General features: G+C 43.4%; 1 protein-coding gene across 1 annotated transcript in view; it reads left to right on the top strand.

The window, feature by feature from the left end:
* denr (density-regulated protein) overlaps positions 1–6,914 on the top strand; it is a 51,630-nt gene extending 44,716 nt beyond the window's left edge. The window contains exon 8 of the mRNA XM_085961682.1: positions 6,614–6,914. Within this exon, the coding sequence (XP_085817808.1) occupies positions 6,614–6,658 (45 nt within the window). The 3' untranslated portion in view covers positions 6,659–6,914. The remainder of the gene's footprint in view (positions 1–6,613) is intronic.
* The last annotated feature ends 5,678 nt before the right edge of the window (positions 6,915–12,592 follow it).

Below are 12,592 nucleotides of genomic sequence, written 5' to 3'. Positions count from 1 at the left end.
CACCAATGGTGGAGCATTTAAAATTGGGGATGTTCAAAAGACCAGAATAGGCAGAGCACAGAGGTCATGGGGGATTATAGGGCTGGAGGAGGTTACAGAGATAAGATGGGGCGAGGCCATGGAGGGATTTGAAAACAAAGATGAGAATTTTAAAATCAAAGCATTGTTTAAGTGGGAGCCTATGTAGGTCAGCAAGCACAGGGGAGATGGGTGAGCGGGACTTGGTGCAAGTTAGCACACAGGTGGCAGAGTTTTGGGCGACCTCAAGTTTATGGAGGGTAGAACTTGGGAGGCCAGCCAGGAGTATATTGGGATAGTCAAGTCTAGAAGTGATAAAGGCATGGATGAAGGTTTCAGCAGCAGATAAGTTGCAGTATGGGCGGGGACGGGCGATATTCCGAAGGTGGAAATGGGCAGTCTTAGTGATAGAACAGATATGAGGTAGCAAGCTAGAATATAAGGGGGAAGAAGTTTCTGCTACAGCTATACAAAGTCCTGGTTAGACCACGCCTGGAGTACTGTGAGCAATTCTGGGCACCACACCTTGGAAGGATATATTGGCCTTGGAGGGAGAGCAGCGTAGATTTACTAGAATGATACCTGGACTAAGGATTAAATTACGAGAAGAGATTACACAAACTAAGGTTGTATTCCCTGGAATTTAGAAGGTTAAGGGGTGATTTGATTGAAGTTTTCAGGATATTATGGGGAACTGATAAGGTAGATAGAGAGAAACTATTACTGCTGGCTGGGGAGTCTAGGACTGGGGGCATAGTCTAAAAATTAGAGCCAGGCCTTTCAGGAGTGAAGTTAGGAAGCACTTCTACACGCAAAGGGTGGTTGAATTTTGGAACTCTCTTCCGCAAACAGCAATTGATCAATTGTTAATTTTAAATCTTGAGATTGATAGATTTTTGTTAACTAAAGGTATTAATGTACAGGAAACTGGTTTATCCGGAGGTTGTATGTCCGGAAACCTCGATCTAACGGCAGAAATCAGCAGCCGTTTTGTTAGGTTTTTTTTCTTCTCCTAGCATTTTTTTTAAACAGTCAGTCTCTGGAAAGCCTCTCTGAAGCTGTTGCTAAGCTACAGAGACGCTTCCAAGGTACGGGCCGACTGTTTACAAGCTGTTGCTAAGCAACAGTGTTTGTTGTCAGATACGGAGATGAAAACCTCCGTATCCTTCAACATTAGCGCTGGTCTGTCCGGAAGTTTTCATAGATCGGCATCACGCCAGTCCCGTCGGTGCCGGATATCGCGAAGTTTCCTGTATATGGAGTTAGGTCACAGAGCAGCCATGATCTCATTGAATGGCAGAACAGGCTCTAGGGGCTAAATGGCCTACTCCTGTGTTCCTATAAAAGGGAAGGTCTGATAAGGGATGATGGTGCAAGGCAAACTAAGGTTAATGGGACAAGTAAAGAAACAAAAGATGGGTCTAGAGGAGCTGTAAATGGCAACAGCAGAATCATTACCAGCACCTGCTCTCCGAAAAAATGGAGCAGAGGTTATGATCAGAAATTGTTGAACTCAATGTGGAGTCCGGAAGGTTGTAAAGTGCCTAATCAAAAGCTGAGGTGCTGTTCCTCGAGCTTCTGTTGAGCTTCATTGGAACAGTGTAGGAGGCCAAGTACCAAGAGGTCAGAGTAGGAGTGGGACGGAGAATTAAAATGGCAAGCGACCGGAAGCTCAGGGTCACGCTTGTGAACTGAACGGAGGTATTCAGCAAAGCGATCACCCAATCTGCGTTTGGTCTCCCCAATATAGAGGAGACCGCATCGTGAGCAGCAAACACGGTAATACTAAATTGAAAGAAATACAAGTAATTCACTATTTCACCTGGAAGGAGTGTTTGGAGCCCTGGGTGGTGGGAAGGGAGGAGGTGAAGGGGCAGGTGTTGCATCTCCTGCGCTTTTGTGGGAATCGCAGTGGGTGCTGGGGGTGATTGAAGAGTGGACCAGAGTGTCATGGAGGGAACGATCCCTTCGGAATGCTGAGAGCAGGGCAAGATGTGTTTGGTGGTGGCATCACGCTGGAGGTGGTGGAAATAGCAGAGGATGATCCATTGAATGTGGAGGCTAGTGGGGTGGAAGGTGAGGACGAGGTGAACCCTATTGTGGTTCTGGGAGGCAGGGGAAGGGTTGAGAGCAGAAGTGCAGGAAATGGGACAAACAATCAAGGGCTTTGTCAACCACAGTGTAGGGGAAAGGAAGACATATCAAAAGCACTGGTGGAAGGTGGCATCGTCGGAACAGATGCGATGGAGACTGAGAAACTGGGTGAATGGAAGAGCGTCCTTACAGGAAGCGGGGTGGAAGGAAGCGTAATGAAGGTAGCTGTTGGAGTCATTGGATTTATAGTAGATATTGGTTGACAGCCTATCCCCAGAAATGAAGATAGAGAAACATAGAAAAATAGGAGCAGGAGTAAGCCATTCGGCCCTTCGAGCTAACTCCGCCATTCAATATGATCATGGCTGATCCTCTCAATACCATATTCCCGCTCTCTCCCCATACCCCTTGACGCCTTTTGCGTCTAGAAATCTATCTATCTCCTTCTTAAATATATTCAGTGACTTGGCCGCCACAGCCTTCTGTGGTAGAGAATTCCACAGGTTCACCACCCTCTGAGTGAAGAAATTTCTCCTCATCTCAGTCCTAAATGTCCTACCCTGTATCCTGAGACTGTGACCCCTCGTTCTAGACCCCCCAGCCAGGGGAAACATCCTCCCTGCCTCCAGTCTGTCTAGTCCTGTCAGAATTTTATACGTTTCAATGAGATCCCCTCTCATTCTTCTAAATTCTAGTGAATACAGACCTAGTCGACCCAATCTCTCCTCATACGACAGTCCTGCCATCCCAGGAATCAGTCTGGTGAACCTTCGCTGCACTCCCTCTATGGCAAGTATATCCTTTCTTAGGTAAGGAGACCAAAACTGCACACAGTACTCCACCCTTCCCCCTCCCTCCCAGAACCTCCACCAAGGCCCTGTATAACTAGTAAGACATCCTTGCTCCTGTACTCAAATCCTCTTGCAATGAAGGGCAACATACCATTTGCCTTCCTAACTGCTTGCTGCACCTGCATGTTTGCTTTCAGTGACTGGTGTACAAAGACACCCAGGTCCCTTTGTACTTCAACATTTCCCAATCTAGCATCATTTAAATAATAGTCTGCCTTTCTTTTTTCCTACCGAAGTGGATAACTTCACATTTATCCACATTATACTGCTTCTGCCATGTATTTGCCCACTCACTCAACTTGTCTAAATCGTCTTGAAGCCTCTTTGCATCCTCCTCACAATCCCACCTAATTTCATGTCGTCAGCAAACTTGGAAATATTACATTTGGTTCCCTCATCCAAATCATTGATATATATTGTGAATAGTTGGGGCCCAAGCACTGATCCCTGCGGAACTCCACTAGTTACCGCCTGCCACCCCGAAAAAGACCCATTTATTCCTACTCTCTGTTTCCTGTCTGTTAACCAATTTTCAATCCATGCCAGTATATTACCCCCAATCCCATGTGCTTTAATTTTGCACACTAACCTCTTATGTGGGACTTTATCAAAGGCCTTATGAAAATCCAAATACACCACATCCACTGGTTCTCCCTTATCTATTCTACCAGTTACATCCTCGAAAAACTCCAGTAGGTTTGTCAAACATGATTTCCCTTTCATAAATCCATGTTGACTTTGTCTAATCCTGTTGATATTTTCTAAGTGTCCTGTTATCACACCCTTTATAATAGACTCTAGCATTTTCCCTATCACCGATGTTAGGCTAACCAGTCTGTAGTTCCCTGTTTTCCCTCCTTTTTTAAATAGTGGGGTTATATTTGCCACCCTCCAATCTACAGGAACTGTTCCATAATCTATAGAATTTTGGAAGATGACAACCAATGCATCCACTATTTCCATGGCTACCTCATTTAGTACTCTGGGATAGAGATTATCAGGCCCTGGGGATTTATCAGCTTTCAGTTCCATTAATTTCCCCAGCACACTTTTTTTTACTAATACTGTTTCCTTTAATTTCTCCTTTTCACTAGACCCTTGGTTCCTTAGCATTTCTGGGAAGTTATTTGTGTCCTCTACCGTGAAGACAGAGCCAAAGTATTTGTTTAATTGCTCTGCCATTTCCATGTTCCCCATTATAAATTCTCCCATTTCTGACTAATCACTAATCTTTTTCTTTTTACATACTTGTAGAAGCTTTTACAGTCTGCTTTTATGTTCCTTGCAAGTTTACTCTCATACTCTATTTTTCCCCTCTTAATCAATCTCTTGGTCCTTTTTTGCTGAATTCTAAACGGCTCCCAATCCTCAGGCTTGCTACTTTTTCTGGCAACTTTATATGACTCCTTTTTGGATCTAATACTATCCTTAATTTCTTTTATTAGCCATGGTTGGGCTGCTTTTCCTTTTGTGTTTTTGCGCCAGAAAGGAATGTGTAACTGTTGCAATTCATGCATTCATTCCTTAAATGTTAGCCATTGCCTATCCACCATCATGCCTTTTAATGAAGCTCCCCAATCTATCATAGCCAACTCTCTCCTCATACCTTCGTAGTTTCCTTTGTTTAGATTTAGGACCCTAGTTTCGGATTGGACTACTTCACTTTCCATCTTAATGAAGAATTATTTTGTTATGGTCACTCTTCCCTAAAGGACCCTGCACAACAAGATTATTAATGAACCCCTTCTCATTGCACAATACCCAATCTAGGATAGCCTGTTCCCTAGTTGGCTCCTCAATGTACTGGTTTAAAAAACCATCTCGTACACACACCAGGAATTCATCCTCCACAGTATTATTGCTAATTTGGTTTGGCTAGTCTATATGTAGATTAAAGTCACCCATGATTACTGTAATACCCTTGTTTTCTGTTTGATGCCGTACCCTACATTACCACTACTATTTGGACGCCTATATACAACTCTCACCAATGTTTTCTGCCCCATGGTGCTTCTTAGCTCCACCCAGACTGATTCTGCATCTTGATTTTCTGAGCCAATAACCTTTCTCACTATTGCTCTGATTTCATCCTTTACTAACAACACCACCCCACCTCCTTTTCTTTTTTGCCTGACCTTCCTAAATATTGAAGTTGAGGAATGGAAGGGAAGAGTTGGAGATGGACCATGTGAAGGTGAGGGAGAGGTGGAAATTTGAAGCAAAGTTGATTACATTTTCCAGTTCTGGGCGCAAGTAGGAAGTGGCACCGATACAGTAATCAATGTACTGGAAAAAGAGGTGTGGGAGGGGAACCCGAGTAGGACTGGAACAAAGAATGTTCCATGTATCCCACAAAAAGGCAAGCATAGCCAGGACCAATACAGGTTCCCATAGCGACACCTTTTACTTGGAGCAAGTGAGGGGAGTCAAAGGAGAAATTGTTCAATGTAAGAACAAGTTCAGCCAGGCAGAGGCGGGTGTTGGTGGATGGGAACTGCTTCATGATGAAAAGGAGATGGTTAGGGCCAGGAAACTGGAAACTGTTAAGGTGGCGAAGGGCGTCAGAAGAGTCACGGATGTAAGTCATTGGAGACTGGACAAGGGGTGAAAAAAGAGTCGAGATAGGAAGAAATAAATTCTGTGGGGCAAGAACAGGCTAAAACGATGGGTCTACCAGGGAAGTCCTGTTTGTGGATCTTGAGAAAGAGGTAGAGTTGGGGAACTATGAGGCTTGAGGCCATGGGGGGTGGGTGGGGGAAGATCTCCAGAGGAGATGAGGTCAGTGACAGTCTGGGAAATGATAGCTTGATATTCGGTGGTGAGGTCATTGTCCGGGAGAGGTAGGAGGAGGTGTTGGAGAGTTGGCGTTCAGCCTCCACAAAGTAGAGATCTGTTCGCCAACAGCGCCGCACTTGTCAGCCGTTTAAATGACTGTCAGGGTTGGACTTGAGGGAATGGTGCAAGTTCAGAGGGAGGTAGGCTAGAGTGAGTGGGGGGGTAGTAGAGAAATTGAGACTGCCGACGACACGCCGGCAGTTCCCAATGAAAAGATCGAGGGTAATTGTCCAGGTGGAACGACAAGTCTGAAGACTGGAGAAAGGGCAGGGGTAGACTTCTGGCCAAAGAAGTGGGCGAGGAGACAGAGCTCAGCATCATGCCGTGCTCAATTCATTGAGGTGGGGCTGTAAGGGGATGAAGCTGAGGCCTTATTGAAACTGTATCATCAGACCTAACATAAGCAGCACCACAGAAGATCTGCTGCTGTAAGGTTTGGAAGTGATCTCTTGTCTTGGCTCATCAAACTTGTTCTCGGCCATAACAGCTACTTCATCAATTGAATGTATAGCAGTAGTTAAGGACTACCCGATAACATTTAAGCTTGCAGAATATTTTTTTCTTGGTTGTTATTTAGCTGCCCTACGTAAAGCAAAACTGACTACAGAGCTGTTAATTAATTTTCATACAAAAGCAAAATACTGTGGATGTTGGAAATCTGAATTAGAAACAGAAAATGCTGAAAATACTCAGCAGGTCAGGCAGCATCTGTGGAGAGAGAAACAATGAACGTTTCAGGTCGATAACCTTTTGTATTTCTTTTCTAGTATTTTAAACAGCTTCAACTTTCTAGTTACTGTAGATTATTCTTGCAGGTGGATGATGACTCCATTGAAGATCTTGGAGAAGTGAAAAAGTGACCTAGCAGACTACACTTTTATTGTTCAATTCAACTGGCAAAATAAATTTGGCCAAACAATAAAAAGGCTTTTTATTACAGACATCCTCTCTTGTCAAACATCCTCAATGGATTTGAGGCTATTTTCTTGTACTTTGGTTGCCAAAGCTCCTGTGAAATTTCTGGATTATGTTTTAAAAAACATTTGTGTGCACTAAAGAGATCCTTAGTTTAATAAAATATCTGTTTTGATCTCTTGTGGATCATTATATTTGTGATTTGCTTTCACCTGAGTTTTTATATTGTTACTTCGACACATTGTGGTTCTGTAACGTGTACCAGGCAGCACAAGGATGTGAATTTTGTCCATACATACAGGCATCCACCGCACGAGCCGACAGCCTGTTCCAGAGGTCCACTATTCTCTGGGAAAAGAACCACCTCTAGATCTGGCCTTATAAAACTTTAAATTGTGAGCCCTGGTCCTCCCTAACCTATTTAGTTGGAACAAACTGTCTAATCAAATACAATCTATTCCCTTCATCATTTTATAAACCTCAATCAAATCACCCCTCAGACTCCGCTTCTTTGTAGCATCCCAGCTCTTTTAGCCTATTTTGATAACTAAGATGCTTTACTCTGGGAATTAGTCTAGTAGCCCTCTTCTGCACCCTTTCTAAAGCCTCAATAGCACCCAGCACGTGAGGAGACCAAAACTAGACACAGTATTCTAACTGAGGCCTGACCAAGGTCTTGTACAAGGACAAAGCAGTATGCTATCGTCAGTTGTCCTATAAATGCACCCCAACACCCTATTCACTCGGCATTGCTCATGAACCTTTAGAGATCTATGCACTAGAATGCCCAGATCTTTCTCCACCTGCTTTAAAGTTTTTCCCTGAAGGGTATATGTATGTTCAGCATTCTCCCTGCCCTCATGCGTAACACTGCACTTTTCCAAGTTGAACATCATTTGCCAGTCACAAGCCCAATCCCCCAGTGCATCAAGATCTGCCTGAAGCAGTTGAGCATTGTCTATAGTCCTGACAGTATTGTCTGCAAACTTGCAGATTGTGCTCCCCAGCACCTACTGTAAGAATATTTGTAGACAGAATTGATTTGAACTGTGTACTCTCAAAACCTATCATTTCCCTACAGTGACACTGATAACATTGGAGAGGATGAATTTCAGGGCCGAAGACATTGTTCTGTAAAGATAGGCACATATAGATTATTAAGGTCAAAATCCTGGAACTCCCTACCTAACAGCACTGTGGGAGTACCTTCACCACACGGACTGCAGCGGTTCAAGAAGGCGGCTCACCGCCACCTTCTCGAGGGCAATTAGGGATGGGCAATGAATGCTGGCCATGCTAGCGACGCCCACATCCCATAAGCGAATTAAAAAAAAAAAGTAAATAAGCTAGTTGGATAATATGGGGCTAAAGTGGTTGTTGTGTTTTAACCTAAGTGTTTGATCACAGTAGGCGGAGTGTAAGAGATGGAAATTACTGCAGTATAAATCAGGCAGTAGGCTCCTTTTACAATTAAAACAAAATGCTGGAAACACTCAGCAGGTCAGGCAGCGTCTATGGAGAGAAACAGTTAACGTTTCAGGTGAGGACCTTTCATCAGAACGCTTTCATCAGGTTCCTTTTACTATAGAGCATAGCATCAAACGTTTGTACAACAAAGACAATGGCTCGGGAAAAGCAAGGACAGGACCTGATGGCATGGTGCGACAGGGTATGAGGCTTCTCATTCTTGTCCAGCAATCTGTTCAATGATCTAAGGGTCCTAAAACATGCAATAGAGTTTGATTCCAGCAGGAAGCCAGGTAATGAAAGGAAATGGTGTAAAAAGAGATACACATTTCGTTCAGTTGGAACTTGACTACCTTCAAGATCGGGTAGTGTGAACAGTCTTGGATAAGCTATGCTCACGATTTTTCATTAAAAATCCTGTACATGCAAGTTTTAGACATGGAGCTCGTATGTACTGCTCTGTATGAAATTTTAAGATGAATATTTTGAAACTATAATAAATTAAGATAACTGTCAGACATATTACTGTCTCTAGCTTTACAAATCTGTTAAATGGATAAGAAAGGAATTATCCAACACCTGCATCTAGATTATTAATAAAAATAGTAAAGAGCTACAGTCCGAACACTGATCTCTGTGGGACACCACCGGTGACTGGTCTCCAAACAGATCCAGATCTACCTACACTACTTTCTGCCTACAGTTTTCCTACTAGTTATCAATCCAGCTCAATATATTACCACTAATACCAGAGGCTTTGATCTTGTACAGAAGCCTCTTATGCGGTACCTTGTCAAAAGGTTTTGGAAGTCTAAATAGACGATGGCTTTCCTCATCCACCATCTTGATGATTTCAAAAATACAATCAAATTTGTAAGACATGACTTCCTTTTTTTGAAGCCATGTTGGGTGTCCCAAATATGTCCCACTCTATCTAAGTAGACATATACTGCATCCCAAATGATTCCCTCAAGCATCTTTCCTATTACTGATGTCAAACTAATGGGCACATAGTTACCCGGGTCTGTCCTGTCTCCTTTTTTAAAGATGGGGACTACATTAGCCGCCTTCCAGTCTGAAGGAACCACCCCCAAGTGCAGTGAGCTATTAAAAATACAGGCAAGGGGCTCACACAGCATGTCCCATCTCCCTTCCACATGTACAAGGCAACTGGAATGTTGGCCTTTATTACAAAGGGAATGAAGTATAAAAGTAGGGAAGTCCTGTTACAACTGTACAGGGCAATGGTGAGACCACACCTGGAGTACTGCGTACAGTTTTGGTCTCCTTATTTAAGGAAGGATATATTTGCATTGGAGGCAGTTCAGAGAAGGTTCATGAGGTTGATTCCAGAGAGGAAGGGGTTGTCTTATGAAGAAAGGTTGGGCCTATACTCATTGGAGTTTAGAAGAATGAGAGGGGATTTTATTGAAACATCAAAGATTCTGAAGGGGCTTGACAGGGTAGATGCAGAGAGGATGTTGCCCCTCGTGGGGGAATTTAGAACTGGGGGTATTTCAGAATAAGGGGGCACCCTTTTAAATCAGAAATGAGGATGAATTTCTTCTCTCAAAGGGTCGTGAATCTTTGGAATTCTCTTCCCCAGAGAGCTGTGGAGGCTGCGTCATTGAATATATTTAAGGTGGAAATAGACAGATTTTTGAAAGGTAAGGGAGTCCAGGGTTATGGGGAGCGGGCAGGGAAGTGGAATTGAGGCCAAGATCAGATCAGCCATGATCTTATTGAATGGCGGAGCAGGCTCAAGGGGCCAAATGACCCACTCCTGCTCCTACGTCTTATGTACACAGAAATTATAATTTAAAAATACATATTTTATCTGGACACGCTAACTAAAATACAACAATTTGTATGAATCAGTATTTACTTAACAGTAATTAGACTTTGTGGCCCTAAAGGGACATACATCTCCACATTATCAGAATATTATTTGTATTGTAAATGCCACAATGGTCCTGTCCTTATAAAGCAACTCATACTCTGACCTACTGTGTGCACTGCCACAGCAGATCTATATATATTTGAAGAACGGTAGGTCAGTGTGCACAGACATCATACTTCAGCTATCACATATTGTTACAGATCCAAAACCATCTTTAAAAAGAAGATAAACCAGTGCTTTAATGCTGCCCGCTTCTGACCTGCATCTGAAACTCACAAACACTTTTCAATCTGAAATTACCTGACCAAACCTGCAAAATTACGATTAAATTCTGATTCACCCAGCCTCTGTTTATTTAATAATTAGACTTTGAGACATTTAATAAACACTTTAAAAAGGGAATAAAGCCAGTCTGACCTATAACAGACCCAACTGTTAATTTCAAGAATGTAGAACCTTAAATGGACAAATTGCTGCACTTTAGATGCAGAATAATGCATTGTGCATTAAATGGTATGATGTTCCATTTCTAATCAAACAATGCGTCCTCTGACTTACCATGATCAGTGCTAAAAGAGAGCCACTAGTAATATATTAAAAAGGGTACATCAATGCACACAGATATTATACCTTAGATGTCACACTTTGTTACAGATCTTAAAATACTGGATGCTTCTCAGCTGCAACTTGAAACTGACAAGCACATTCTAACCTGCAAAGTTCCCTAATCAAACAACAATTAAACTTCAGAGCCTGTGGTTCGGCTGAGTGAGGTTGCTGGCACCCTGTGTTATATGTCGCAGAAAGCTGAGATCTAGTAAGCACCCAGTTCATATGGTACACCATAGTATGACCCAGAAATGCCTATAGTACTGAGAGCTGCGCTCCTGTCATGAACTGGACACCTGCCCTTATACCTCCCCCCTCCCCACTGTCCAGGGCCCCAAACACCCCTTCCAGGTGAAACAGCGATTTACTTGTACTTCTTGCAATTTAGTATACTGTATTCGCTGCTCACGATGTGGTCTCCTCTACATTGGGGAGACCAAACGCAGATTGGGTGACTGCTTTGCGGAACACCTCTGTTCAGTCCGTATGGGTGACCCCGAGCTTCTGGTCGCCTGTCATTTCAATTCACCGTTCTATTATGTCCGTGTATAATTGAGACACGGACTGCAGGAGTTGATTATAACAAGTCTTTACTGAATGGAGACAACCTGGAAACTGAAACTACAGAAGCCTGCTAGGGCCTTTTATACAGGGGTGGTCACTGCCGGCACTGCAGTCTGAGACCAGTTATTCCCTTAAAGGTACATACACAACAATTCCTCCCCTTTTAGATAAACAGTACATAACATTCATTTAACAACTAAATAACTAATTACAATTACAATTACGGTTGCTAGATACATTGGTTGAAGTTAAGCAATTATAAGTTCAGTCTTTGAGGAGGCTTCCTGATTCTGTCTGGATAACGCCTCTTTGGGATATCAGGTTCTTCTGGCAAGGTTGCGTCGGGATCAATGTCGTTGTTTGGTTCGTCTGCTTCCAATATCACCGATTCTGCGGTAGATGCAATTGGTACTTCGGTTTCATCGCCAGGTGTATCAGATCGTGGTGTGGAGTTGACGCTTTCCAGTGACTCTAGAATCTGGTCAGCATAGCATCTTACAATGCTCTCTCCAACATCCATGGTATACATTAGAGGTCCTTGCCATGTACAGATCGTTCCTGGCTGCCATTTCTCTGTACGGTAGTCCCGGGCCAAAACTGGTTGACCTATCTTAAAACTCCTGGTCGGCCTTTCATTCATATTCTGAAACTGCCTGTTCTCCACATCTCTTCTGACGTTTGGCTTAACCAAATCCAAGCGGCATCGTAGTCTTTGATTGAAGAACATCATGGCTGGAGTTTGGTTGGTAACCGCATGTGTCGCATTCCGGTAGGCAAACAAGAAGTTATCTACCTTGTGTTGTAGGGGTATATCTTCATTACACATTGCCTTGATAGCCTTCTTGAATGTTTGAACAAACCTCTCGGCCAATCCATTAGTGGCTGGATGATATGGGGCGGATGTGTAATGCTTAACACCATTGTTCTTTAAGAACCTCCGGAACTCTTCAGACACAAACTGTGGTCCATTGTCAGAGCAAATCTGTTCAGGCAGCCCATTCCTGGCGAATATGGTTCATAAAACTGTGATAGTTTTTTCTGTGGTGGTTGAGGACATTTTGATTACCTCTGGCCACTTTGAATGTGCATCCACCGCAATTAAAAACATCGAGTCCATAAAGGGACCAGCAAAATCAATGTGCACCCGTTTGCCATGGAGATGAGGGCCACTCCCATGGATGTAGCGGGGCTTGTGGTGGGGCGTTTTGGACCTTCTGGCATCCTGTACAGCTCTTGGTCAACTCTTCGATTTCTCTATCGATTCCCGGCCACCACACAAACGCTCTGGCTAAGTTCTTCATTTTTACCCCTCCCAGATGACCCTCATGAAGCTCATTGA

Source organism: Somniosus microcephalus, chromosome 19, assembly GCF_052327205.1.
Source record: "Somniosus microcephalus isolate GS21.2 chromosome 19, FLI_Smic_1.0, whole genome shotgun sequence".
NCBI classification, from domain to species: Eukaryota; Metazoa; Chordata; class Chondrichthyes; order Squaliformes; family Somniosidae; genus Somniosus; species Somniosus microcephalus.
Note: the sequence above shows the minus strand (reverse complement) of the source record. Positions and strands in the feature narration are given on the sequence as shown.